We start from the raw sequence: 27,949 nt of genomic DNA on the forward strand, positions 1-27,949 counted from the left end.
ATTTGGCCAAAATAATCGTGAAATCCTTTTGTCCCTGCTTAGGTTTAAGCCTTGAAGACTGAAGTGATTGAAATTGGTTCATCTTGACCAGGCAGCATCTAAACATCCAATTTCAATACTTTTTTAGTTAACGTTAATTTTATTGTACTACTCCTGATCCTAACTGCACTGTTCAGATAAATCTACTTACATTGCATCTACTCACGTCTTACATTATACTTCCTTATGTTGCATACCCTAATTTAGTTATTTCAAATATGGGTTTTAAGTTACAGGTATTATCATGATGTCACCATGCCCAGGAATATCTATAGCTTATTATTTAATTAATCATCAACATAATAAATACCTTATTAGGTATGAAGTCAAAGAGCTTAGAGATTCCTTTGCGGGACACGGATGAAGTTATTGAACTTGACTTGGAACAATTGCCGGAGGGAGAAGAGATTCTTGGAATCCTGCGGACTGAAAATGTTCCTTTACACATCTGGCTTACTTTAGCAAAGCATTATTATAAGCAGGAAAAAATGCATGACTTTGTGCTGCTTCTTGAAAACTGTCATAAAGATGCTGCAACTGACTACCGCGAGCAGGAGAAAGATAAAATGCTTGCCTTGGATACTTTGGCTGCTCATTATGTAAGTCTCGGCAGAAAAGAGAAAAATAAAGAAGCCAGAAAGAAACACTTTGGAAAAGCTACCTCCTTGTACACACAAGCTGATAAGATCATTATGTATGACCAAAACCATTTGGTTGGTAGGGCTCACTTTTGCCTTCTTGAGGGTGACAAGACAGATCAGGCAGATGCTCAGTTCAACTTTGTGTTGGCTAAATCAGAGAAACACATTGCAGCTAATATGGGTAAAGCCTGTATTTTGTTCAATAAGAAAGATTACAAAGGTGCATTGGGACACTTCAAAAAGGCACTAAAAGGCAATGACAACTGCCCTGCTTCAGTTCGTTTAGGCATGGGGCTATGCTTTTATAGACTTGGGAACACAGAGAAAGCCCAGATTGCTTTTGAGCGTGCCTTGGAACTTGATCCAAGGAGCACTGGTTCGTTGATTGGTTTAGCAATACTGCATTTGAATTCTGGTGACAAAGATAAGCTGATCAAAGGAGTAAAACTTTTGTCACAAGCTTATGGTATAGACTCTGCTAATTCAATGACTTTGAACCACCTTGCCAATCATTTCTTCTTCAAAAAAGACTATCAAAAAGTTCAGCATTTAGCCCAGCATTCGTTGCAAGGAACTGAGGTTGAGGTGATTCGGGCAGAGAGTTGCTATCAGTTGGCTCGATCATATCACAATCAGCAGAAATATGACCAAGCATTTCAGTACTATTATCAGTCCACTCAGTTTGCTTCCCCATCATATGTTTTACCACACTTTGGGTTGGGGCAAATGTACATATTCAGAGAAGACTATGCAAATGCTGCACTATGCTTTGAAAAGGTACAGTTTTCTGCATGGTCATGCAGATTTTCTCAATTTACAATTCCAATATCTTTTAGCCATGAAAATCGTTTCCTTATCATTGATGGATGGCTTTTAGACTAACAATTTGCTTTTAATCATAAAATATAATTTATTTAATTAAATGTATCCTTCAGGTGTTGAAGATTCAGCCTAACAACAACGAAACAATGAAAATATTGGGCAGTCTGTACAGTCAAAGTGACGACAGTGACAAAAGAGATCAAGCAAAGATTCTCCTTCAAAAGGTTTAAAATAATTTAAATATTTAAACACTTAGTTTCCTGAATTTGGATTTTTTTAGTTTAGTTACTTTTGATGTGATTTAACGTTGGTCAACCAGCAATCAGCATGAATTTGATAATTATGCTATAATTATGCTAATTATGATAAAATATAGTAGTAGTAAATCTTTCAAAGTACGAAATATCTCTTTAAAAGAGCATCCTAGGCACCTTATAGATATCAAAACGCATAAAAAAGAAAACAAAAAACATCAACCATCTTCTAACTTCTTCCACTCCTCCCTATCTAAAGCTAAAAATCTAAGGTCTTCGAAATCAGTCAAATTCTTAAGTCTAATATCAAGATTTCTACTAGTCAAGTCTTTTCTAATAACATCTAATAAGTTTAAACATGGTCTACCCCGTCTCCCTTCCATAAAAATATCAGAATTTATAGCAAATAACATAGAGGTGTATGCTGGTGAGTCTTCCTGTCCTCTTAAGATATGTCCTAACATTCTCCATCGAAACTTATAGACTCTCACAGACAAGGGAGTGACATAACAACGAGCATAGAGTGCCTCATTAGAAATAACCCCAGTAGGCCATCTGATGTTGAGGATTCTTCGGAGGTGTTTGCGATGAGCAATATCAAGTTCATTCAACGAAGCTAGTGGTGCAGCCCAGGAGTTGCAGTTGTAGAGTAGAATAGAGACTACTTGTGCCTCGTAGATTTTGATCTTCCTTTGGACTGAAATCTTGCTCTTCATCCAAACTTTCTGAAATTTACTAAAGGCAACATTACCAAGGAATATTCGATTCTTGATATCCTTAACAGTGCACATCAACGATCCTAAAGTTTTGTTAGAGCGCCACTCTTCATCACCTCTATACACTTTTCCAAACAATCACCTTGCGTTTAACAGTGGGTTTAGGATCTGCTAAATAAAAATGGACAAATGATAAAATATATTTTTATTTAAATATTTAATAATTTAAAAGTAATAAATCCGTTCCTGATTAACGTTGCCTGATTGTCTTTAACGCACATTTCATTCAGGTGACAACTCAATGTCCTGAAGATATTGAGGCATGGATTGAACTTGGCGGTATCCTACAAAACAGTGACGTGACAGAAGCATTGAACGCTTACAACACTGCTGCCCAGATCATTAGGGATAACGTCCATGTAGATGTCCCTCCTGAGATACTCAATAATATTGCTTCTTGTTTGTTTCAGCTGGGAAAATATGAGGTAAGTTACTGTAAGCTTCTAATTAAAGAACTTATTATATAACTTTATTCAAATCAAAAATAGAACATGAATGAACATCTTAAAGATCTGATAAGTAGCCAGAAAAAAATAAAAACTGATACACAAGCTATAACAACTTCTTCCATCCCGCTCTATCAGAGGCTAAAAGTCTTAAATTGTACAAATCGTCTGTATTTACAAATGGAATGTTCCTGCTACCTAAATCAAATTTAATAGTCTTAAGCAAGTTCGACTGGTGTCTACCTACTCTACCCTTTTTAGTACTCTGACTCTCTACTGCAAAGTGTAATGCAAGCTGTGCAGGTGAGTTGTTATCACTGCGAAGGACATGTCCGAGCATCCTCCATCGTGCACATATCATGCAACACGCTCACTGAGTGGAACCACTTCACATCTCTTGTAAAGGGTGTCGTTTTTGATTATATTAGGGTAAGTCATTCTGATGATTTGCCTCAGATGCTTTCTGTGGCAAATATCCAGTTTACTCAGTAGCTGCTTTGAAGCTGCCCAGCAGCTACAATTATACATTAAGACGGAGACCACCTGGGCTTCGTAGATCTTAAGTCTGGTCTTAAGAGGTATGCGTTTACCTTGTTCCCAAACTTTCTTGTAGGTTTGGAAAGCAAGATTTGCCAGAATACATCGTCTTTTTATGTCCTCGTTGCTGCACAATTTGGAACCAAGTGAGATAGATGATCTCCAGGGCTCTCTTCCTCAAAGTGGCTCTCCTTTGTCATCAACTTCGTTCTTCTCGGCCAGATAGATATGTGTGAACTCTGTTTTTGATTCGTTGACAAAAAGATTCCACTCCTCCAATATCTCCTTGCATATTGGTAACATGGACTCCAAATTCTTTTTATCCACGTCTGTGAAGTCTGCGTCGTCTGCGTACTCCCACTCAAGAGGTAGCAGGTTTTCAGCAAACGGAGGGTTGGGTCTTAGATAAGACATAAAGGCACGAAGGTGGTAAAGTGCGCCAGCCAAATACAGGGTGAAAAGGTTTCCAGACAAACTATCACCTTGGAACGCACCTATCGTGACAATGAACTCCCCTGATACGGTAGACCTCACTTTAATCTTCAGTTTGGTACATGAGAGTAGGTACCTTACCAGTCGGATGTCGTCTTCACTACAACCAGCATCAGCAAGAAGTTCTAGCAAAACTGATCTCTTAATGGTGTCGAATGCAGATGACATATCAATACCCATTTTGTGTAGAGACCAGCGTTTCTCCTTTACAACTGAAACTAGGATCCGTTGTGTCCAAACAATATTTGCACAGCTATGGCCAGGCTTGTAGGCATTTTGCCAAGGTCCAGTGTACTGAGAAACTTGTCTTTGAATGCGTCTAAGGACTATCATGGACAATATCTTCCTGGTGCCGTTTAAAAGACAAAGAGGGCGCAAACTTTTTAAAGGTCCACGTGGCTTACCAGGTTTTTGCAGTGGGGTAAGGAATCCTTCAGTGAATGAAGGTACATGTTCATGACGTTCAAAAGATTGATTGGTCAGTTGTGCAAATGTAGAATAGAAAATAGGTGGGGAGTGTTTAAGGAATTCGTTTGGTATACCATCAGGACCAACAGCCTTACCATTTCTTAGCTTTTTGGCAGCTTGTTCCACTTCAAAGGATGTTATGGGATTGTTTAGTGGCTGAGGACTGCCAACAAACGGCTCAAGTGGAGGTTCACTGTCTGGTCCTGTGTAGGGTTGCTCAAAATAGTTGCGTATAATGTCAGCTTTGTCACTCTCATTATCTACCAGTTGATTCTTGTCATTAAAAACAGAGATGGAGTCTGATTTCTTGTTACCTGATAGTTGCCGGACAGCTTCAAACATTTTACGGCCGTCGTCTGTATTATTGATAGAGTCTGCAAGACTGTTTGCAACTTCTATTCTGAGAGTATTCAGTCGCTTCTTAATGTTATTTGAGAGTTTGTTAATTTTTGATCTCAAGTCTTTTCTGTCTCTGTATTCATTATTATTCAGAAGTTGTAGCAATCGTTTTCTTTCCTCTGACATTTCAACAACTTCACTATCAGAAGAGTGGTGTCTCTTTTGCTGTGGCTCGCGTAGACCCACAGTGGAGATGGCAGCAGTCTCAATACTTTTAAATAGTTTTCCGAACTGTTGACAAGTATCATTAGAAGAATAGTCAGGTTCAGATACAAGTTGGTTGATATTAACAGTAAGTGCAGATTTAAACTGTTGTTGCGCTGCAATGCTACCTACAAGAGTGGTTGTGTTGAATGCCTTCTGAGTAGTCCTCTTCTTCCTGTAGAAACTATAACGCAGGGAAAAATCTGCTTTTGCAACTACAAGCTTGTGGTCACTGCGGTGCTTAGTTCCCGCATATGACCTTGCATCAGTCAGTAGTGCTTTGCTCCTGGACTTGCAAAGTATATAGTCTATCTGTGACTACAGTTGGTGTTTAGTGTTTACCAAAATATTTAAATTGTTCAACACATTATTGGTAAATAAGTAAAGCTTTACTCAATAAAGTAGAGTTTTGCAAAGTTTTGCTCAAGACAATCACTATCTACCTGTTTTCAAACAACTAAAAAACATTTCACCCTGGCAGGAGTGTCTGCAACACTACGAAACAGCACTGGATTACTGCAAGAGAGAGCTGCAGAATGACGAGGCTTACCTGAGCGCTATAACAGTCACTATAACTTACAACTTAGCCAGGCTCTACGAAGCCCTTCACGAGTTCGGAAAGGTTTGACTTTTTATTTAGTTGTTTCACGGTGGTATTGTAGACATTTTAAGCGATTTTATATATAATTATATATAATATAATTATATAGGGAAAGCTAGCACTTGAAACTGAAAATATACCAGTCTTAGTGTAATTTGTTATCGACATCCATGTGGAGTGTGGGGCGTGGGGAACACGTGGGGAACACGTGGGGAGCACGTGGGGAGCACGTGGGGAACACGTGGGGAACACGTGGGGAGCTCGTGGGGAGCACGTGCTGTATATCTATACCCATCTGGCGGGCTAAATTAAATTAATTATTAAGTTAAATCAACACTATATAACTTAAACACCACCCCAGGCGGAGGATTTGTACAAGGCAGTGCTTAAAGAGCATCCCAACTACCTTGACTGTTACCTGAGGCTGGGATGTATAGCACGAGATAGGGAGCAGATATTTGAGGCTAGTAACTGGTTCAAAGATGCCCTTCAGATAAACCAGGTAAGTACTTTAGTAGCAGAGTGTTATACTGTTATAGTGCACACTCAACTACACTCTGCTACTCTAGTAAAGGTGGTTATCTACTTTATATATCGTGGGGATGTAAATGAAGGGGACATAAGTTGAATTGTTACTGATAGCGAGATAGAGTTCATAAAAGATCAGTAAATCCAAAGTGTCAAATTTTAAAAAGAGCTCCTGATGCGAATCTCCATTTCCTAGGATAACGCTGATGCTTGGACGTTGATCGGAAACCTCCACATTTCAAAACAAGAATGGGGCCCAGGCCAGAAGAAGTTTGAAAGGATTATTAAGACGACCAATGATAAAGATTCTTACTCTATCCTCGCCATAGGTTAGTCACTTATCTGCAGATAAGTCAAATATGGGTATTTAACAGGGACGCTGATGTTACTTTCGAAGTTAGGTGCTTACTAAATAGTAAATGAATATTCATTTTACTACTATAGTAGTGTGCAAAAAGGGGGCTGGAATAGTAACTGTTCATGTTGAGTGTTATTGCATTAAGATAATAAGCCCTAACCCTGAGGGTATACGTTAGTGTGAACTTGAGTGGTGTACCCAAATTACAATTCTGTGTTGTTCAGGTAATGTGTGGCTGCAGATGCTTTACCAGCCAACCCGGGACAGGGACAAGGAGCAAAAGTACCAGGAGCGGGCCCTGGCCTTCTTTAAACAGGTCAACTTACACTTTATCTTATAATTAATTAGCTAATTCATTAGTTAATTAATTTAATAATTCATTGATTAGTTTATTGATTTTATAATTGATTTGTTAATCGGTTTTAAAAGGATGTATGAAGTTTCCTGACATGTGGGCATACATTGTAATTTATGTTGCCAAATTCCAAGAACTTTGGTACGTCCTGCAGAAGTTATAAAAAACGTAAAAAGAAATTTAAAAACTGAAACTGGTGCTGATAATTACCCTTCTGTACAGGTGCTACGACAGGATCCAAGGAACATGTACGCGGCTAACGGTATTGGCTGTGTGCTTGCTGTCAAGGGACACATTCGGGAGGCGCGGGACGTCTTTGCACAGGTGCCATATCTCAAGAAATATTACTTTAGAAGCTCAGTAGCTCGGTATCCTAAGTTGACATGAATTGATCATTTTTCAGTCGGCGCGTTAAACTAAGCATGAAAATACAATTAATTATTATTATTAATTATTTAGGTACGAGAAGCTACAGCGGAAATGCCGGACGTGTGGATTAACCTGGCCCACATCTACATTGAACAGAAACAATACGTGTCTGCCATACAGGTTCTTATAGTCAATTTTAATGTTTAAGTTATATATAATAAATATAAAAGTCATATTAAAGTTTATCTGGTCACGTTATCTCAGTTCTCATAGCGGTTCACTCTTAGCGGTAATAATATGTACAATTCATCTAACTGTTCACTCTCAGCGATAATATTATGTAAAATTCATCAAACTGTTCATTCTCAGCGGTAATATGTACAATTCATCGAACTGTTCACTTTCAGCGGTAATAAACAATTCATCTAACTGTTCACTTTCGTTTTTACACGATTAAAAGTTTATAAGCCTGAATTTAACAGTTGAATTAAACTACAATTTACAACTGCTTTCCATGTACAAGTAAAGCGCCTTTTCTCTCGAATCTATCTATTACTGGTGGTTAAGTGCCGGCTAGGTTCTCCGTGATTGTATGAAACCAGGTCACCGAAGAATAGAAAAAGAAGCTCGAAAGGCCTTAGACGAAGGAAGTGTCGTGGTACTAGTGGATGTGGGAGAAGAAATTCCACTTGAAGCAATAGCAGTGTTAAACAAAGGGCTAGGTTTTGTACCAACCCCAAAGGTTGACACGGAGGAGGCTCGTTTGGACATGCGCTTAACAATAAACAGAATCGTAACTGCCTCAACAAGAAGCCTCAACAGCTCACCTACAACATCATGTGAGGACCTATCAACGCTTGATTTGGAACAGACCGCCCCAACTGGACTACCTCCACAACTATCAAGGAAGTATTACGGTAGAAAGCCCCCAAGTGAGGACCAATCCATCAATGAGATTACAAACACCATGGCAGCGGACTTAGATCAGCAACTCATTAGAGGACCTAAAACTAATCTACAGCCTAAAAACCTCAACAAGATGGAGTCCCGTGGCCTCAAATGGTTAGAAAGAATGATCAAACATGAAAAACTTGCAATAGTTGCAGCTGACAAAGGTGGAGCCGTGTTACTAGTGGACCCAGCTATGCTAAAGCGAAGAACACAGGAAAAGCTCGACAACCCCCTATTGTATAAAAAGCTCGCTAAAGACCCTACGCAAGACCTACACCAGGAACTATTTGATTTATGGATCGAGGGAAAAAAGAAAAACTTTGTTACACCAAAAGAAGCTAAAGACATCATGGGTATTACCAACAATCTAAACATTGATGGTACAGTTACTAACAACAAGAGTACTTCTTCCCACTTCAAACCTGGTAAAGCTTATTTCTACCCCACCCTAAAGATCCACAAACTTCAAAAGGAAGACCTTAAACCAGGAGTCGAACCCCCCTTCAGGCTCATCACGGCACTCCAGGATGGAATCACAAAACGCAGTGATGTTTTCCTCGCTAGCCAATACCTGAAGGATCTTGAAAAAGATTTCTGCTCTGACCTTTTGACTGATAGCACTGATGCCCTTCAATGGTTGGATTTCGTGGATAGTGAACATTCCCCAGTACAGAAGAAAGGCTTCAGATCATTTACCTACGACTTTAAGGCCCTCTATGATTCTCTAACACCACCCCTCGTCATAGAGGCCCTGAATTCCGCTATGTCATCATGCAGAGAAGATTGGTCTGAAGATTTCTGCAAATGGCTCACCAAATTGGTGGAATTGAGCCTTCGATCCTCTGCTGGGGTGTTCGATCAAAATTGGTTCATACAGCTCATCGGTATCCCTACGGGTGGATCACTATGTGTCCAAATCGCAAACATAGCAGTCTACTACCTAATGAACAAATGTGTTTATAGTAACCCAGAGCTCATGAATAAGATCGTATCAGCCAGGCGTTACATTGACGACGGAGCAGGTTTGTTTGAGGGAACTACAGATGAGTTCAAAATTTGGATTGCAGATGTTAACAAAGCACTCCTCTCCCATGGCCTAATCATTGATGAATACCAAATAGAAGATCCTGGTAAATACGTATCTTTCCTTGACATAATGTTCACCTTCGATTCCTTAGGATCCCTCCAAACGGATTTGTTCATAAAACCAACAGACTCCCGTTCATATCTACATTTTAAAAGCTCCCACCCTAACCATATCTATTCCGGTATCGTGTACTCTCAATGCCTTAGACTCAGAAGGATCATCAACTGCCAAGAACGCCTGGAAGGACATCTCAACAACCTCAAAAAAGCCTTCCTTGCCGCATGTTACCCTAGAAAAATGATTGAGAACATCAGTAATAAGGTCCTCAACACAGCAAGATCACTGTCACGCAAAGTTCAGGCTCCGGATGACCAGACATCATTACATCTTCCAATCAGGGTCATATCTACTTATGGTAGTGATGATGATCTGGTGTCTGTGACTAAGAAGTATGAAGAACACCTCTCAAGAACGAGGAGTTTCAGTGAAAGTGACACTGCTGAAACATCCCAAGAGACCTCCTCAACATCCGCCATGCCTAGGAAGACAATTTTCAGTTACACAAAGAAAACAGGGCCAAGCCTAAAATCTCGCCTCGTCAAATTGAAAGAACTTGCTTTAGGAGCTCAACATGGCCCAACCAGCAAATGCAATGTGCCAAGATGCAAATGTTGTGAACTTGTCAAAGGCACCCGTGAATTCAAAGTGAACGGCAAGAAGGTTAAAGCTTCCCCTGGAAACTGCCAGAGCTCAATGAAACTAATAAATCAATGAAACTAATAAATCAATGTTTTAGCTCATTTTACAAAGTCAAATATTTAAAACAATTAAAATTGTATAGTGCTCAATTTGTAAATGACTAGTTGATCTTTGCTATTGGAAGTTTGTCAAGGACTGGCAGCTAGCGGGGCAAGGAATGCACGGGCTTAGGGGCTTTTGTGCACACCAGAACACTAGCTCGGTAGATTTTTGGAAACTAGAAGGACTGAAAACTAAAATTGTTTTTGATGGAGGCTGAGGCATGTTTTTGAGAGGGACGGTATAATAGCTTGTGGTAACAACTGGCCTTTACTTTAATAGGATGAAGTTTTAGTTTTAGGACAGGAAGAAGGCATTAAGAAGATTTGCTCTTTGTTTACAAGGCAGAATATAAGCAATGTTGGTTATAATATGTATCAATATCTAGATCTTCGTTTATCAATTTTCACTAAATGGGTTTAAAAATTTTAATAGGGAGGGAAATTCATCAACTTTATTAAGTACCTATCAAAAATAAATCTTATATCAATGTAATATATTAAAAATCATAATCCTAAGTCTAATAATAAATCTGTTAAAAACACTTTCTCACTACACTGCGCTCACACACGTTAGTAAGACAAAGGAAAATGCACACCCAGCTAATTTTCAATTTCAAGATAATCATTTTGGATGTGTGGACCCTAGGGTAGACTTAATGTCAAAATTTAGATTAGAGCATTCGAAATCTTTGTTTGTCCAATCAAGATCAGCATGGTTATGCTGGTTGACGAGCAGTGATTGCTTCATCCTAGACTTCAGGCAGGCCACACTTAGACAGTAGTCACGTATACCAAGCTTAGGCACAATTACGTTCCAAGTACGAGTCGTTCTGCTATTGAAGTTGTCAGGGGGGTCTGCTTGGCTTAGTATAAGGGTGGGTTTCCTACTTGAGCAGGTGAAATTTTCATGGAGGGAAATCGGAGCACGGAATTTCATGATTTTATAGAGCTCAAGGAAACAATGGTAAGTGTACAGGTTTTGGACGGCAAGTATTCCGTGTTCCTTGAACAAAGGTTTCGTGTGCTCTTTCAAGAAAAATTTTTTGTTCAGATTTTGGTTGCCAAACGGTCGAGCACGAGCACAGGTCTTAAATTTATCTAGGTATGCCTCCCTGTCGCCAAACAGTACCCTGAGACAATATTTTTGTGCTTTGAATACAGAACTTATACGAGTTTTGGCTGCCCCACCCCAAACCGTGATACAATAGGAGAGGTGTGATTCAAATAGAGTGTAATACAACTGGCGGTGTAAGAAATCTGGGAGGGAGCAGCGTAGGCGGCAGAGAGTTGATGTTGCATGGCTGAGAGAACGCCTAAGTGATTTTATATGTTCTTCCCAGGTTAGCTTTTCATCGATGACGACTCCCAGAAACTTAGCAGATGCAACTTGTTTTATTGGAAAGTTATCAATGGTTAGAGTATATTCAGAATTATTGTCAGTCTGGGAGGACGATGCTGGTTTAAAGTGAATGAAACAGCATTTAGACATGTTGACATGGAGTTTGTTTGCTCGCATGTAGGAATATAAACTAGCTAAAAGAGAATTACCACGCATGTATGCCTCCTTTTTAGATTTCCCAGTCACAAATACATTGGTGTCATCAGCGAAGGTGACAAATGATCCCAAACTGGAGCTGTTGGCGATATCATTAATATATAGGAGAAATAAGAGAGGTCCAAGAATCGAACCCTGAGGGACTCCAAACTGTATTTTCAAGGCGTCAGATTTCTCACCAACAACTTCAGTATATTGTGATCTATTTGTTAAGTAACTTTTTATAAGATCATTTGCCACCCCACGTATCCCATAGCCCTGTAATTTGACAAGTAATGTACCATGATCTATTGTATCAAAAGCTTTGCTAAGGTCTATGAATATGCCTAAGACATGATGCTTAAGTTTTAGAGATTCAGTTATAAGGTTTACTGAGTGATTAACTGCTACAGCATCAACAGCTACAACATCATTTATCTGTTCCAATGTAGTGTCTGTGGAAAGGCTTACGTCGGTCGCACAACTCGATCTCTACGGGTTAGGACTGGAGAACATAGGGTCAAATATTATAAACTTTTAAATGGTGATAAGGTAGATGAAACAAGTGATGAATATAGTTTGGGTTTACATTTGTTGGATCATGGTTTTAGACAAAGGGAAGATTTTAACAAAATTTTTAATGTGTCAATTATTGATAATTCTAGTCCTAAAACTTTGGATGTCCGTGAACATAAATATATTCAACTACTCAAGACTTTAAAACCTTTGGGAATTAACACTATAAATCCTTTTGGCCTTCCATTACTCCTAACATCTTAATTTTAACTTTATAACCGTTTTAAGAGTGTTCAGATTTTTAAAGGAATTTTGGGTTTTACTAACTTTTTACAATTTCTAGGGCTTATGTCACTGAAGATGACGCCTTGCAACATGTTTGACGATAGCCTGTAGATTGATAGTTTGATCTCAGTATTTACAACAATTCATCTAGTTTGATTGATTCAAAGGGAAACAAATTCCTCTGAAACCAGGTCACATGATGTGATGCTGGTTTCTGAGGGGCTTTATATAGATCTCACGGGTCAACTATTGTTCCCTGAACACTTTGTGCGTGTAAAATGAAAAATATGAGATATGTTGCGAGTGTACTTGATAACTCACAGCTCTCAGGTAAGCAGCTATTGTACGAACATTGATTACTTTGACAAGCATGTTACTAGTTGATACAGTTAAAATTAGTACATTTTGTGGTGTATTTTTAGTGTCAGTATTCATTGTGAGACTTTGCGTAATGTCAGCTAAAAGTAGAAGACTTGAAGATATGTACTGTTTTTAGCTGGTAGATTGGAATATTATATAGTCTATATATATTATGAAAGGTGGTTCTTAGAGCTAATTTTACTAATTTTTAACTAATTTCACAACTAAAATTAAATACATTTATTGAGAATTATGTAATATATGTATGTGAGAAATTGTCATCAGTACAAACGGACTTTGTAAAGGTTAACAAATCCAATAACTCTATCGCTATTGGTTTTCCTGATTCAGAGGCAAGGCAAAATGCTACTCAGTTGATTGATGAAGATTCTTCAAAGGGATATACTTTGCGTGAAGCAAAGAAGATGTATCCAAAGTTAACAATAGAGAACGTCCATAGGGACGATGCCTTCCGCAGACTTACAGCAGACGATGATGATAAACTAAGAGATAAGTGCAGATCGCTACTGAAACCGTCCATCTTGGCCAAAAATGACGGAGTACGCAAGCTTGTGGATGCTGGTCACAAAGGGGGGGATGCAACGTCAATTAATGTCAGTATTCCATAAAAACCCCAAACTGACATTGACATTAATTGACATTAATTGACATTAATTGACATTAATTGACATTAATTGACATTAATTGACATTAATTGACATTCATTTGTCTTGAAATTTGAGATTATCATTATTCGATAAATATTCAAGATATTCACGTCTATGTAAGTTAGACCGGTTCAAAAAAACAAAATGTCCTTGAATAATTATGAGTATGTTCTTATCTGTTGATCCTTAGGTTCAAAGACCACCAACAAAAATTTCAGCTTCAAACTCTTCCATCTTCGGTCCCCACCGGCCACGCCCATATTTTATTGGTTTCTTATACAGGTAAAATATCTAGAATCGGCTTTTTTAGTATGAAGGAGTAATGCTAGCTGTTTAAGATTCGTTATTCAAATATAAATGTCATGAAGGCATTTCGTTTAATGTGGGTTTTAAGTTCTGATGATGTTGAGAACTATGCCCTTGGATGGCCACGCCCATTTAAAGGATGAGGGGACCTTAGAAAAAGTTTTTTTCTCGTGCAAATCCTTTTATTACATTAATCGTATAAACCACTTTAGTGAAATCCGCAAAGTTGTATTTCATTCGCGCGCCGAGATATCCAGCCAAAACAATTTGAACCTGTGACGTCAATTATGTGAGTTGCTCTGATCCGCGCATATAGAAATACAGGTAAAATGAGCGTGCGGGCCGACTAAATTACTAATTAAGAATAAATTAACAATTTACGATACTAACGAGCCTATAACCAATGGAGAGGAGACTTTTTATGACCGGTTGAAAAAAGAATTATCACCCTACGATAACCATGAGCCGAGATACACCTGGAATAAGATTGAAGTCACACAGAAAGGCATGTAAATTATGTATATTTATAGCTCCCAACGTAACACCTAGCAACTCCCTGTTTCGTACCACAGTTGATATATCAACATGTCATATCAACACAACACGGTCCTAATAAAAATGGACCGGGTAGGTATGAAATGCATTTCTTCATTCCAGTTGGACAAGCACCAAGCACCAAGCTTTTAAGTTCTAACTCACTATGTGACACTACTTCTAACGTAAGCAAGATTTGCAACTATTACACCAAGCAATATTATACCAAGCATAGCAGACGAACACATCCACATTCGTTACGCTTTACACTCAAGTCACAGCAAACTAAAACGGTAAATTATAAATGAGTTTACAACTAAAGGCCGGTACACGCGCAGTGTCAAACCGCACGTGCGTACTCAGATAGGACTAGAGGCGCCAAGGGCCAGCTAGTAAAATGTCTTCTACTACATCATACATTCTTTTTAATTGTGTCCATATCGGGTTTCAAACAAGTCAAAACAAAATAGCAGTTTGTGGTTTAGTTAGCGGATGCTACTTATCTTAGCTATTTATAAATAGAAATACCTACTACAACTACAAGAAAGCCTTTCTGAGTTACATTTAACTATTATTATTAAAGAGAATTATTCGTAACTTAGACTAATTCAGTGCAACCAAAGATACCGCTCTCGCAAACGCCAAAGGTAACACGACGTAATTAAAACAGAACAGGACAAAATGTTGACACGAGCAAAGAGTGCGCGCGCACGTTGGTCTTAACACATAAGTGACGTCACAGCCCAAAATTGCTATCAGCCAATAGGAGCGCGGCGTGATATTGCACGAATTATCGATTTCACAGTCCGGCGTATTTTTTGATTCTACACACTTTCACAGGACTTAAACGCGAATATTTGGAAGTAAATTCTAAGGTCCCCTCATCCTTTAAGAAAATTAAATTTCGGAAAACCGTATTATTTTAGCTTTATTGTTTAATGATCTGAATTTTTTCACATTTCACATTTCCATATGTGATAGTAGTGAATAAATTGATGATATAAACGTTCTAAAGTGCTAAAAATATGGTAGAACTACATAATCTCTGGTCGAAAAATATCGTGTCAATTAATGTCAGTATTCCAAAATTTTGCAAAACTGACATTGACATTAATTGACATTAATTGACATTAATTGACATTAATTCACATTAATTGACATTAATTGACATTAATTGACGTTGCATCCCCCGTCACAAATTGGAGGTTGTGTACATGTCACGTTTTACTGAAAATAGCAAGTATTTCACATTTGCACTTAAAGTCTCTCCTGCTATCCGATCTTGCATCATGAATGACCAAGGAAGAGCTCTTTATTTTGGAGATACCTGCCATCCTGTGTCCGATCGAGTTCATGTTGTTTCTTGTTACCATTGTCAAGGAATTGGTCACACTTCTACAAACTGTCCTACCAAGGTTGATGATCCAACTTGCTTCCGCTGCTCAGGAAACCACCTGTCTAAAGATTGCAATAACAAGTCCAAAAGTGAAGCAAAGTGCTGTGCCAGGTGCAAAAACTCGAAGAATCCCAGTGATAAAGCACAGCACAAGTCCCATAATGCAGCATCAATGAAGTGTCCAACCATTGCCAGAGAGATACAGAGGCTAATGATGAATACAGAATATGACTCAAAAAACATGATGTGACACCAGGACACCATCACAGTCCACCCCATGCTCTGAAAATGGCAACCTTTAATGCAAGATCCATTTGCAACAAAACGGTATCTGTACTAGAGCTACTGAGAGAAGAGAACGTGGATATATGCTTCCTGACAGAGACTTGGCTGAGAGTTGATGATAAGGCCAAAATCGCTGAGGTGAAAGACCACAAATATGATATTATTAGTGCTCCAAGACGTGGGAGGGCCAGGGGTGGCGGTGTTGCCTTCATCTATGACCCAAAGGTTGTCTCCCTGACAAGAAACAGTGTGAAGTTTAGTTCCTTTGAGGTTTTGGAAACTGTCTTCAGAGCAAAATCTCACTTGATCAGATTTTGTGTCCTTTATCGATCAACTCAAGTTTCTTCTCATAAGAAATATCAAGAAACCCGAAAAAAATTGTTTCTTGAACAGTTTTCTGATTACATGGATACCTTGATAACTAAATCTGGTATTCCTATATTAGCAGGGGATTTCAACTTTCATGTAGAGGATCCAGACTATTGGGCTAAACAATTCATGGCACTCTGTCATTCAAAAGGCTTGAAGCAGCATGTTTCCTCACCAACACACATCTCTGGCGGCACACTGGACCTAGTGGCTAGTGCTAACATTGGAATCACCGGCTGACAACTTAAACATCACAGAGCTTGAAATTGTGGAAGACACGGGCACAACGTCAGATCACTTCCTGGTTAAGTTTAGTGCACCCGAGATTGATGTGTCATCAAAGCAGCCAAGTAAGGAACAAAAAAACAGTTCGTGAGTTTAGCAAAATTGATATTGATGCTTTCAAAGCTGACATTGTACTCAACATGCCATCTCCATCCCAGCTAACTAGTTTAGATGACGCAGTCGACAAATACGATTCTGTTATATCCTCAGTTCTTAATAAGCATGCACCAGCTAAGAACATCTATTTTATACCTGGTCGTAGTGACTGGTGGAATGAAAACTGCAATGATGCCCGTAAAAAGCGCAGAGCTGCTGAAAGACTCTGGAAGAAGCATAAAGGTATGGCTGATGCTCAAGATTATAGAGAAATCTACAGGGAAGCTTGTGTAGATACTACCTTAATCATCTCTAGAGAACGAAATCGCTATTATGAGAAACGACTTACAGATGCTAAAGGAGATCCAAAAGCTACATACAGAATTATAAATAACCTTCTGGATAAAGATCTTTCTCGGAAGTCCCCTTCTGGGCCTACGCATCAAGCAGTTGCAGAAAGTCTCAAAAACTACTTTGACGATAAAGTAAAGAAGATTTATGGGTCTATCTCAGAGGAAAACCTGTCCAGTGCTGATAGTCAATCTGAAGACAAACCTTGTGTAAAAGAGTTAGAGATGCCTAATGATACACATAGTTCTCTACCATGCTCTGCTACAGCTTTCAGATTAGTTACTCGATCAGAGGTTCTTTCCCTGATTACTAAGACGATGAATAATAAGTCGTGTGAACTCGATCCTCTTCCAACATGGCTCCTCAAGCACTGTCTCGATGAATTGCTCCCTCATATCACCCTCATAGTTAACCTATCCCTCCAAGAGGGCTATTTTCCACATGCTCTGAAGTCTGCTATAGTACGACCAGTCCTAAAGAAAGCCTCTCTAGATGCAGACGACTTGAAAAGCTATAGACCTGTGAGTAACCTCAGTTTTATTTCCAAGGTTATAGAAAAGTGTGACCACTCACAGTTTTCCGAGTACCTAAATAAGAACAATCTTTTCGCAGCAAATCAATCAGGTTACCGGAAAAACATGAGCTGTGAAACTGCAGTGCTCAAGGTACATAATGATATTCTCCTCCAAGTTGACAAGAAGAGTCATACTGTTCTTCTTCTTCTTGACTTGTCAGCTGCATTTGATACCATCAATCACAAAAGACTTTTGAGACGACTCGAACATAGCTATGGATTTAGTGGTATTATTCTTCAATGGGTTGCAAGCTACCTGTCAAATCGATCCTTTATCGTTGGTGTTAAGGGTGAATATTCCTCTCTCTGTGACCTCGAGATTGGAGTTCCTCAGGGCTCAATTCTTGGTCCTATATTTTTCATCCTTTACACTAAACAGCTACAAGATATTGCAAGTATGCATGGTCTCCAAATCCATCTATATGCTGATGATACTCAGATATACTTCTCATTTGATCCTAAAAAAGACATGGCCATTGAATCTATGAAGAGCAAATTGAAAGAATGTTTCGAGCACATCAAATCATGGATGAGTGAGAACTACCTGAAACTCAACGACAATAAAAGTGAGATAATCGAGATCTCTACAAACTCCAAAGCCCCAAAACAAGTTGAATTCAATCTTGACAGCATATGCTCCATTAAACCTACCAAGTCAGCAAAGAATCTGGGATTCATTTTTGACAACCATCTCAATTTAGAGGCACAGATCAACAACGTTGTCAGAGTTTGCTATGTAAATCAGCGAAATCTTGGCAGAATAGGTTCCAAACTGAGTAAGGAGCTCAAAATCCAAATGGTACACGCTTCAATTCATTCCATTCTGGACAATGGAAATGCTACTTATGGTGCCCTTTCTGAAAGACTTCTCCAGAAACTTCAAAAAGTGCAGAATACTGCTGTGAGATTCATATTCGGACTTCACGGGAAGTTGAGACAGGAGCCCATCACACCCTATATGATTGAATTACACTTCTTACCTGTAGCAATGCGAATCAAATTCAAGATAGCGTTACTGGTTTTCAAGTGCCTAAACGATTGTGCTCCTGATTATCTAAGGACAATGGTCAAAATTAGGGACACTAGTAAACATCATGTCAGAATGGACCATGACTTCTTCCTACTGGAACGCCCTCCTTTATCAAGGCTGAGGGCTACAGCTGGTGCTTTCTCCCACACTGCTCCTAAAATCTGGAATACACTTCCCTACTCACTACGCTCCATCTCTCGACTAGATGTTTTCAAGAAGGCTCTCAAGACCCATCTATTTCATCAAGCCTATCCTGTATGTGCGAACAGTATTTTTGGTGATTCAGTAGTCATGGACGCAGGACTTTAAGATCAATCTACAATTTATAAATTTGAATTTTTGATTAGAAACGGGACTACTAAGGTAAATTTATCTGCACCGCTTTGTTGGCCAGTATCAACTCCATTTTTTGGACTTTGGTCGCTTATACGGCCTAAGCGGTATACAAATAAAGCGTTATTATTATTATTATTATTATATAACGTGATGGAAATATTTTAAACGGGCATATCCTGTCCAAACCCGGGATGCACTAAATGAAGAATTCGTTGTAACTTTGTTTGAAAAGCATTAATACAGAACCTTCGAGAACTGCACTGGTAGATCTAGCGGTAAATCTCACTGTAACAAATTATGAAGCTGACTTGTGACAGCATCAAAATGTTTTCTTAACTCTTCTTGTTTGAGAGTTTGAGTTTTTGATATATCTGAAGTTAAGGTATTTTGAAAGTCTTTACATTGGAAATGTTAACATTGAACTGAACACTAGCTACACTGTGTGAAACGAGAGTACAATAGTTAAAACTGAACAGGATTATAATACTCAACGTCTTAAGTACAGAAACATAGAACGTCAAACCACAAAACAATGTTTCTGGTACACTTGCACAAAGCCTAAAGGTTGATGTTATAATGTTAGTTGGTTACTTAAAACTCTTGAAGCGTATTTTTATTTCAGAGGAAATCTGAGAGAAAAATGCAATAATGATTAACATAAATTATATAACATAAATTATAAATTATAAAACTAACTTGGATCAACACATAGTGGTCGGGATATGTAGCTGTAAGTTATATCTTTATCACAAGTTATAACCTGTAGAAGTGCAGTGTTAGTTAGCAGGTTTTGCTAATTATTACCTCATTGCCATCATCAATCAAAAAGTCGGTTTCACAAATCTGACAAGTACAAGTTCAGTAAACTTACTCCTTCATAAATAAAAGACTCGCCTGATTGCCCTTAAGTTGAAGGCCCCCTTTGCAGAACACTGTGACGGGGGTACCGTATTTAACAGGGTATTTTGTGTAGGTTTCTAAGTCGTCCTCAAGTAGCATGTCAGTACACGTGTCTGAACGTTTTAGTTAATTAATACACTCTCAAATCTGTGAATTTACTACTGAATCTGTGTTTGACAATCAAATTTTATTTATCTCGATGCAGAATTTTCCAATGACGAAGGTGGCAACGAACTGTTTAAAACTAAAAAGAAGCTTGTATCATCTTGATAAGAAGCTGAAATCGTACCTATCTCACACGTAGGAGTTTCCTCAATAACAAAGGTTTTATCTTTAATACAAGTAATAACACTGCTGCCCACGAGCCGGTGCCCTGGAATGCAGCTGATGTCAAGCCTGGTTCCTACCACCACCGGGAATGCTATCTCTGTCCGGATATTCGGAATGTCCGGCATGGACACACATTTGTCTGGAATGTTGTTGAGCGTTAGAATACATGATCGTGAATTATTTATAAATATTAATAAAAACGTCCTGTTTAAAATAAAATATAGTGATTTAAATACCACTAGTTATATTTTTACACTGTCAAATGTTTATTAAAGCACTAAAAATATCACGCCAATATTCACTAACCTACAATACACTGCGGGGGGAGGGGGGGGGGCACTAATAATATCACGCCAATATTCACTAACCTACAATACACTGCGGTGTTTGGTCATACTGGAATTTAGAACCCTTGACACAAGTCAGCACATTGTCTCCAATGAGGGTGTATTTTGGGATGCAGTTTATTGTAACTGTATCTCCATAGTTGACAGGAAGAGGAGCACTTGTCTGTATGTCTAGTATATCACTAGGTAGACTTGTACAAGTATCTGATGGGTAGAGGATGTTATGTTGTTGTTATGTGGTTGTTATGTGGTTGTGAACACTACTAAAGCCTTCGTGTTATCAAGGCCTCTTCCATGGTTGTGGTATTGCATGTCGCTCTCTCTAAAGTGATGATAAAAATCGAACTGTCGAAACAATCACTTATCTTGAATCAATGCTCGAGCAGGGAGCAATTGTACAGTTGATAGATTGATACATTTATTGATTAATACCTAGTTAAAATTAATCTTTTCTATGAACTCATTTTAAAGATCCTGAGAAAAAGTTCTCACCTATAGTACAGACAGGTTCACTTTTATTAGTGAACTTGTTAAAAGTAACACAAGTCAACATTAAGCTTTAAGTTCTCACCTACAGCACAGACAGGTTCACTTTTATTAGTGAACTTGTTAAAAGTAACACAAGTCAACATTAAGCTTTAAGTTCTCACCTACAGCACAGACAGGTTCACTTTTATTAGTGAACTTGTTAAAAGTAAGACAAGTCAACATTAAGCTTTAAGTTCTCACCTACTGTACAGACAGGTTCACTTTCATTAGTGAACTTGTTAAAAGTAAGACAAGTCAACATTAAGCTTTAAGTTCTCACCTACTGTACAGACAGGTTCACTTTCATTAGTGAACTTGTTAAAAGTAAGACAAGTCAACATTAAGCTCTAAGTTCTCACCTACAGTACAGACAGGTTCACTTTCATTAGTAAACTTGTTAAAAGTAACACAAGTCAACATTAAGCTTTAAGTTCTCACCTATAGTACAGACAGGTTCACTTTTATTAATGAACTTGTTAAAAGTAAGACAAGTCAACATTAAGCTTCCTGAAGTGAGAGTGTGACCAGGTTTACAGTTCACGTATACTTCACCCCCTCTTCTAACCGGGAACTCAGTGTCAGTCCACAGGTTCTTGTCAGCTGGGATATCCGTACAAGTATCTGTGTGAGGAGGTGTTATGTGGTTGTTATGTGGTTGTTATGTGGTTGTTATGTGGTTGTTATGCGGTTGTTATGTGGTTGTTATGTTGTTGTTATGTGGTTGTTATGTGGTTGTTATGTGGTTGTTATGTGGTTGTTATGTGGTTGTTATCTGGTTGTTATCTGGTTGTTATCTGGTTGTTATGTGGTTGTTATGTGGTTGTTATGTGGTTGTTATGTGGTTGTTATGTGGTTGTTATGTGGTTGTTATGTGGTTGTCAGCTGGGATACCCGTACAAGTATCTGGGTGAAAAGGTGATTTAACTGCTCTGTCAAGAAGGTATACAATTTCTAAAAGTTATCATTTCCCCAAAAAATCTTTTATGTTTATGTTAATAATCCTTAATCAATGATGAATTATTATCTCCCACCCAAAACTCTATCTTCATGGTCATCCGATCACTGTTAACATTCCAGAAGGCAGGGAACTTAAAGAGTAAAACACACAAGGGTACATAAAGCTTAAAACCACAAATTGTAGTTCCAACCTGGTTCGAAACAAAGTGGTTTCTCCTCGAAAGTGTACGAAACATCCCTTTGACACGTGATCATATCGCTGCCCTTCTGTTCAACAATAGAATCAGGATGATGACAAGTAACAGTGACCACGTCACCGTGAGTTACAGGGAATTGTTGGCTTGTCTTGAGGAATGTTATGTCTGGAGGTAATCCCGTACACTTGTCTGTGATGTTAAAAAGAGTTGTACTGGTCCTTAATTGTATTAAATCAAGGATTAATTGTATTAAATCAAGGATTAATTGTATTAAATCAAGGATTAATTGTATTAAATCAAGGATTTAAAGCAATGCGGTGGTGATTAAGTAAATATCCACAACTATACAGTTTGTAAGTAATCAATGATGATGATATTGAAAAACCTTCCTTGATAATATTAATTCGATGGTAATCTGTAAATCTGCCTTACAAATCATTTCACTAAGGGCACAACCTGCACTTGTCCAACTGTAGCAATGCAATTAACATAACGTGACTATCTTATAAAGAAGTATTGTTATTCCTGCCACTTAAAACTGAAAAGTCTACTCACGTTCAAGGCATTTAGGCTGTGTGTTATACTCTGTTCCCTTTATACACGTGATCACTTCATCTCCCTCGACATAGTGCGCGTCTCCACAGGTCACTGTGACCACTTTACCATACTCTACAGGGAACTTAGTCGAGGTGGACAGGACTTCAATATCAGGAAGTGAAGTGCATGTTTCTGGGGGGGAATATTTAAATTAATTGCTAAGTATTAATTACTTTATTATCTAATTAGTTAATCGATTGGTGTTAACTGTTCGTTTATGGCTGGGCAGTGGAACTTAGGCGGAATGCACTGAAGCTTTGTTAAGGCACACTAACGTAGTGTTATTATCACAACATATCAGAACATCGTTTGCAACATTTTCCCTGCTATTTTCAATTACATACACTATCAAGTGGCCAGAAGAAGTTTACATCTGCAAAAAAACTGCATTTTAATGAAATAAATGAAAATCGCTCTTTAACCTAAGTTACATACCTGGCACACAAGCAGATTGCAGTTCATTTGGTTTGTTACCAGGTGAACATATTGAACATTCCGTCATATTATCACTACGGTATGTCCCTACTCCGCAAGGATCTTAAGGAATTTGTTAATGCTATTTTTATTATTATGGTAATGCGTAGGTATACATTATGCAACATATTAATAATGTTGTCTTGCTCTAAATTTTAAGTGTCATCTCATTCGACTGAGTGATTGTAATTAGCATCAAACAACTTTTTCATTTCTTCTAAAATTCAAGAAAGTATTACATACCACAGCCTGATTTATCTTTGTTGGAAACAGTGCCAGCTTTGCATTCAGAACATACCACAGCTGCACTACTTTTAGTAACGTAGGTGTTTACAGAACATGGAGTGCATTTACCATCGTCAGTTTTATAATATCCTCCGCTGCAAACCACTGAACAGGATTGTTCGGTTACGATACGAATAAAAATCATGAGTTTTAATGAAATGTAAAATCCAGATTGGAATATTATTTATGATTCGCATATCTAAAATGTTTTCTTTTACTGAAATTGCAGTAAAATAAAAATTTAAGCGTAATGTAACAGTAATCGTTACTGTTGGATAAATTTATAAGTCAAATATAACATACTGAAAAATGGTTTGAATACAATAAATACAACATTGTAACTTGAGTTGATGTTGTTCATTGCGTCTAACCTACCAGGTTTTACTCTGTAGAAACCAGATAAGGTATCTGATTCAGCCACACTCAGTTTGGTTGCTTCCCCATTACTGACCCAGTATTTCTCCCACTCGTTAGAGGTGCAGCTTTCATCAGAAAACACATAGTTCAGGATTTCAAGGTTCATGCATTGTATCAATACTCCTGCTTCAGTTCGAGTAAAGGTGCAGATATCGCTTTCACTTTTGGTGCCATCGAATGGTAGATTCTCCACTTTGTCACTATGACAATATTTCAGTTGGTAATCTACCTCCGTGGAGTAAAGACCTTCCAATCTGAGGTGTCCGGTCAACTCGTTCTTATCATTGCTGAAATGTAATTCCAGGATTGTCTTTACTTCATCAGCAACATTATTGAGTCTTATTTGTAAAGGGGTCTGAGTCCAGGTTAGGTCTTGGAGGTTTGTGCGTCGAACAGGTATCCAACCTATAGGAGATTAATTGTGTGTTAATTGTTAAACAGTAAAACAAGTCAAGTAAACCCTTTTCAATACCACAGAATCTGGTTCAAAATTATTGTATAATTAGTATAATTAGTATAATTAGTATAATTAGTACAGGGTGGGCCAAAAGTCAGTACCCATACGTTGGCCTTAATAGCTCCGCCGTGTTTTATATTTGAGAGCTGTTGTTTTGCAGATGGCATACTGTACTTACTGGTTCGAGGATTCCGTCGTCAAAATTTGAAAATTCGAATATTTTAGACCACGCCCATTCAATATTAAAACCCCTATATTGTTTTCTCTGAACATGCTGAACGCCTAATTTTTTCAGAAACGGTAGATTATCAAATGTTGCATATGATCTGAAAACATGAGGCAAAACGGATTAGAAATGACGAAGTTATCAAGCATTTTCTGTATCTCGTTAACAATATTGACTGGGTGATTATGTGACACCGTGACACGACACCTTAATTAGGCACCCTTAACAATTCCCATAATGTTTAACAGGGTAGTTAAGGGGGGGCACCTTATCACGTGATTAGGTAAACCAATCACCTGATCACACGTAATGAATAAACTCGTTATGCTTCATATCTCGGTCATCTGAGAAGCTACAGTTCTAATTCTTTCAGGACAAACGTAATTCGAATGGCCAAACACAATTCAATATCATTTAGCTTGATCCGACTATCCAAACTATCAAATAAATGTGAAAATGAACCTCCATTTGAAAAAAATGAACGCGAATATTTTTCGAGTTGACAAATTCCTCGAACCAGTGGTGGTACTAAGTCATACCAGAAAGAAGTATTTAAATTGGGCACTCGGTGACTGAGCTATAAAGGCCAACGTATGGGTACTGACTTTTGGCCCACCCTGTATAATTAGTATAATTAGTATAATTAGTAATACCAAAAGCGCAAGTTTGAAAACGCACAACATTGACAACATACCAGATTTTGGACGAAAGTAATCGGAGGTATCCAACGAATAACGCGCTATAATAGCCACTATGTTTCCTTCCCATAAAGACCTCCCATTTTTCCATGTGGAGTTCCACAAGGGGCACTCAGATATATCGTAATCTAAAACTTCCAACCCGTTGCACTCATATTTCACCCCTTTTTCTGTTCGTGTGATTGTCCATATTTTCTCTTGCTCTGTAGGAAGCTCAACTGGAAATATTGTTGCATCTCCACAAGAACCTATCAAGTATTTAATCGGATTTGAGAAGAGCACTCGAACACTCCGTTGAGCTCCGTCCTCATTTTGCAGGAACACGGCGAGCCATTTGTTACTTCCTTTAGCAATGTTCGTTTTTATTTGCAGAGGTGTTGCTTCCAAATCAAAATTATAAGTTGTTCCTTTCTTGATTTCTAACCAATCTAATGAAATTAACAATGGTATTAATTAAATGATTGTTTAACATCTTTATCTCTTGTCTTAAAAGGATTTAACAGCAACCACTTGGTAAACTAATAACAATTTTTGTTTCGCAATCTGGGCACATGTTTTTAAGCCAGCTAAGTGTCAAAATAATCGGTCTACAATATTGAAGTGAGAAGAAATATAAGAACCATCTTACCGCAGAAAGTGTTATCTTCGTTAACTGATGTTCCTTCAGCACATGGTATACATGAAGATGCTCCTTCATAACTGTAACTGTTATCAGGGCAAGGTGTACATTGTGACATTTCACCAGTCATGTATGTTCCAGCTTCACATGGTTCTGTTAATAAATACAGTTAGCTAAATCTTCAACCGAACATCAATTGTTACGATAATATAATAAAGAAAGGTTTTTCTGAAAATATATCCTTATTTTACAATTATACAAAAATTGTAAAATTTATTTATCAAATATAACAAACTAGAAACCCGCTAGTCGAAAGCTACAACTACAAATCCAAAGGGTATAGAATCCTCTAAATCAAATAAAAATAGCATAGTACTCACTGACAAAGAAACAGGACCTGAAAGCGGTATACCAGCCACCATGCTCCGTGACACTAACAGTGTTCACCATGTAACATTTTCTAGTGGACATGTTAGCAGGACCAGTCACTACTGCCTGGCAATTCTGTTCTTTCTCACACCACGCAATACAGTCATCATCATTGATTCTTGGTTTCTCAGCTATTATCGAAGATTCTGGAACCTTACCTAGATCAGGCTGCCAACAATCTGGAACGATTTAGTCGGTTTAAATGAAATATCATGTTACAGAAATCTTTTAGAAGTATGATTATAATGATATATAATATAATCCATTTATAAACAAATTTATCGTTTAAACCAAGATCAAAACATCACACAATATTATAAATTAAGAAGCCTATGTACCTTTGGCTGTAACGACAACCACTTCAGATACCGAGATAACTCCCTTAGCCTTCGTCAACATCACAACATCTCCAAACATATTGCAGACAATAGTGTAGATCTGATCTGTCTGCCTCAGTTTATAGCTGAGCTTTAGCAGTCCGCACAGTGTGACACTATCCTCTATCCCAACTGACACATCCACATTGTTATGAGGATCCACACAGTCTTCTCTGAACTGTTCCTCGCTCTGTCCACAGTTTGAAGGAAACCAGTCCTTGTAGAACTGATAGTAGATAACCACCTGAGGAATTTGTTTCCTTTTGAATCAATCAAACTAGATGAATTGTTGTAAATACTGAGATCAAACTATCAATCTACAGGCTATCGTCAAACATGTTGCAAGGCGTCATCTTCAGTGACATAAGCCCTCAAATTATTTGTTATATAGAAGTGTTGAAAGTATTAAAAGATAGATAACCACCTTGTTGATGAAGACTGGTGTATCAAATTCCAGTTTTAGCCAGCCTGCTCCATCGTTAGTTTCAGTGGCAGACATTGTGGCGATGTTCTGATCAGTAGCATAGCTACCCTCCTTATCATCCAGAGTTCTGCCTTGAGTTACTTTGGAGGGTACAACTTCTCCAGGTAATATCGCTCTAACTGAGGGGTTTCTGGTGTTATTCTCCAGGTAATATCGCTCTAACTGAGGGTTTTGTAGTGTTATTCCCTAGCTCATGTGTTAGAAACCTTACACAGTTACTATGTCTCTATCATTATATTATGCTATATTGTCACGTGGTTTTGGAGAAACTATATTGTTTATATGGCATTTGGTTATTGGTAACATGATGCCTTTCAAAATCCTAGACAGCTCTTTTTCATAGAATAAATTCGTATTCACTACTCACTACTCACTACTCACTACTCACTACTCACTACTCACTACTCACTACTCACTACTCACTACTCACTACTCACTACTCACAACTCACTACTCACTACTCACTACTCACTACTCACTACTCACTACTCACTACTCACTACTCACTAACCTAAATCAGAGTTAACACAGTTGTATCCTCCAATTGGGCATCTAGTAAAAGCATTGTCTTTACA

The 27,949-nt window shown here is 38.1% G+C and overlaps 1 protein-coding gene across 1 annotated transcript in view; it reads left to right on the forward strand.

The window, feature by feature from the left end:
* The first annotated feature begins 344 nt into the window (after window positions 1–344).
* LOC134821774 (RNA polymerase-associated protein CTR9 homolog) overlaps window positions 345–27,949 on the forward strand; it is a 33,897-nt gene continuing 6,292 nt past the window's right edge. Inside the window, exons 1-9 of the mRNA XM_063832539.1 lie at window positions 345–1,457; window positions 1,616–1,726; window positions 2,763–2,957; window positions 5,560–5,700; window positions 6,041–6,181; window positions 6,404–6,536; window positions 6,790–6,881; window positions 7,143–7,244; window positions 7,380–7,469. Of these exons, the coding sequence (XP_063688609.1) occupies window positions 360–1,457; window positions 1,616–1,726; window positions 2,763–2,957; window positions 5,560–5,700; window positions 6,041–6,181; window positions 6,404–6,536; window positions 6,790–6,881; window positions 7,143–7,244; window positions 7,380–7,469 (2,103 nt within the window). The 5' untranslated portion in view covers window positions 345–359. The remainder of the gene's footprint in view (window positions 1,458–1,615; window positions 1,727–2,762; window positions 2,958–5,559; window positions 5,701–6,040; window positions 6,182–6,403; window positions 6,537–6,789; window positions 6,882–7,142; window positions 7,245–7,379; window positions 7,470–27,949) is intronic.

Source organism: Bolinopsis microptera, chromosome 10 (genome assembly GCF_026151205.1).
Source record: "Bolinopsis microptera isolate Bmic1 chromosome 10, MBARI_Bmic_1.0, whole genome shotgun sequence".
In the NCBI taxonomy this organism is placed as follows: Eukaryota; Metazoa; Ctenophora; class Tentaculata; order Lobata; family Bolinopsidae; genus Bolinopsis; species Bolinopsis microptera.